Source organism: Myotis davidii, unplaced genomic scaffold (genome assembly GCF_000327345.1).
Source record: "Myotis davidii unplaced genomic scaffold, ASM32734v1 scaffold109, whole genome shotgun sequence".
Taxonomy (NCBI): Eukaryota; Metazoa; Chordata; class Mammalia; order Chiroptera; family Vespertilionidae; genus Myotis; species Myotis davidii.
In genome coordinates this window covers 941410-942901 of record NW_006300368.1, presented here as the reverse complement: position 1 = coordinate 942901, position 1492 = coordinate 941410, and the positions used below count along the sequence as shown (strand labels likewise).

Below are 1492 nucleotides of genomic sequence, written 5' to 3'. Positions count from 1 at the left end.
AGTGCCGCCCCTGCACCCCCACAGCCCCTCCGCCCCCCCCTAAGGGCTTTTAACCAAGTACATTAGGCAGGGCCAGATGCCAGTCTGACAGATGTCCACAGTTAGCCTCCGTTTCCCTCCATCCTCCCTCTGCCCGGCCCAGTTACCTCCCACCACTCAAGACTTCAGTTGCCCAAACTTCCCAGCCTCCTCAGTCTCTCCTCCTATTTCTGCCAGCCCTTCACCAGCCCATCCCGCCCTCCGCCGCCCCCGGTGGCCTGGCTAACTTTCAGCTTTGAGCTCCTGGAGAGCTGAGGCAAGGCGTGCTGAATGAATATTCCATCTGGGTGATTATTATTCACATGATATTAATTAATTATTAATTGCAATTAATCTCCTTCATTCCTAACCTTCCTCTGGGAGGCAGGAGGGGCCTGGCAACGGAAAGGGACAGGGGGTGGTGGCATTTGTGGGTGCGCGTGTTGGGGCCTGGAACCCTTTTCCAAGGCCCCACCCTCAGCGAGGGCAGGAAGGAGAAGAACATGCCTATCAGCGCAAGGGGGAAACTGAGGCAGGAGCGAGCACTAAGCTGTTCTGGAAAATCCCACTACCCGTGGCTGTGGCAGGAACCCAGGAACTGGCCCCAGGCTCTTCGCTGCTTCTCCCTGCCCCTCCTGCCCTCCCCGAGGCCCGTTTGGAATAGAACCGCTTGCTTTGGCAGGAGAGGAGTGGGGGTTGCAGAAGGCTGACCAAGACCGGACTGAGCCCTGGCATTTCAGTCCGCTGAGGGCAGGGGATCCCCATGATGATGGAGGGGCCTGGAGCCTGGCAGGTGGGCGCTCCCACTAGTGGGCTCCATGGTGTCCATGGGACAAAGGGAAGCATCAGGAGCCAGCAGCCTGGGAGGCGCCCAACCCTTGGCTGCCCCTGGCCTCCCGTGGGTTCTGAGGCCTGCTCCAGCCCCCTGGCCTCCCCTCCCAGCCCCACTCACGGGGCCACCGGGTGGCTCCTGGCGGACCCTGGTGTCCAACTGCTGCTTCCGGACTTCTCCCCCGGAGCTCTCCCCCACCAGGCGGCTGGGCTCTGTGACCTCAGGCACTTCTGGGCCCCACAACTGAGGTGCGACCCTCCAACGCAGAACTCCAGCAGGACCCCAGGTCCCAAGACCTGGGGAGACAAGGCCATAGCTGTAGGCAGATGCCCACCGTAGGGCGGGAGACCTGGGAATGGGTTGGGCACCCCCACCCTCCATGCGGGCATTGCCCTGGGCGGCCTGGGGGACTAGACAAGCTGCCCTGCAGCGGGAGAGTCCGAGGGATGGGGAGGGGGCCGGTGCTGAAAGCAGGTTTCTGGCCTTTGTTTACCTTCTGTATTTGAAACAATGTTGCAATCCTGCTTGCTGAAGCTCGGTGGACTAAAGCAGGTTTCTGGGGTTTTCTTTAGCTTCTATATTTGTTACATAGTTGCTTTGAGTTGCAGCTCAGAGGCCTGCAGCGGAAGGCAGGGAACGTTG

General features: G+C 60.5%; 1 protein-coding gene across 1 annotated transcript in view; it reads right to left on the bottom strand.

Annotated features, from left to right (window-relative positions):
- Positions 1–1285, bottom strand: part of ADAM11 (ADAM metallopeptidase domain 11) — an 18203-nt gene extending 16918 nt beyond the window's left edge. The window contains exon 1 of the mRNA XM_006776874.2: positions 971–1285. Coding sequence (XP_006776937.1) covers positions 971–1231 — 261 coding nt within the window. The 5' untranslated portion in view covers positions 1232–1285. The remainder of the gene's footprint in view (positions 1–970) is intronic.
- Positions 1286–1492: the final 207 nt, after the last annotated feature.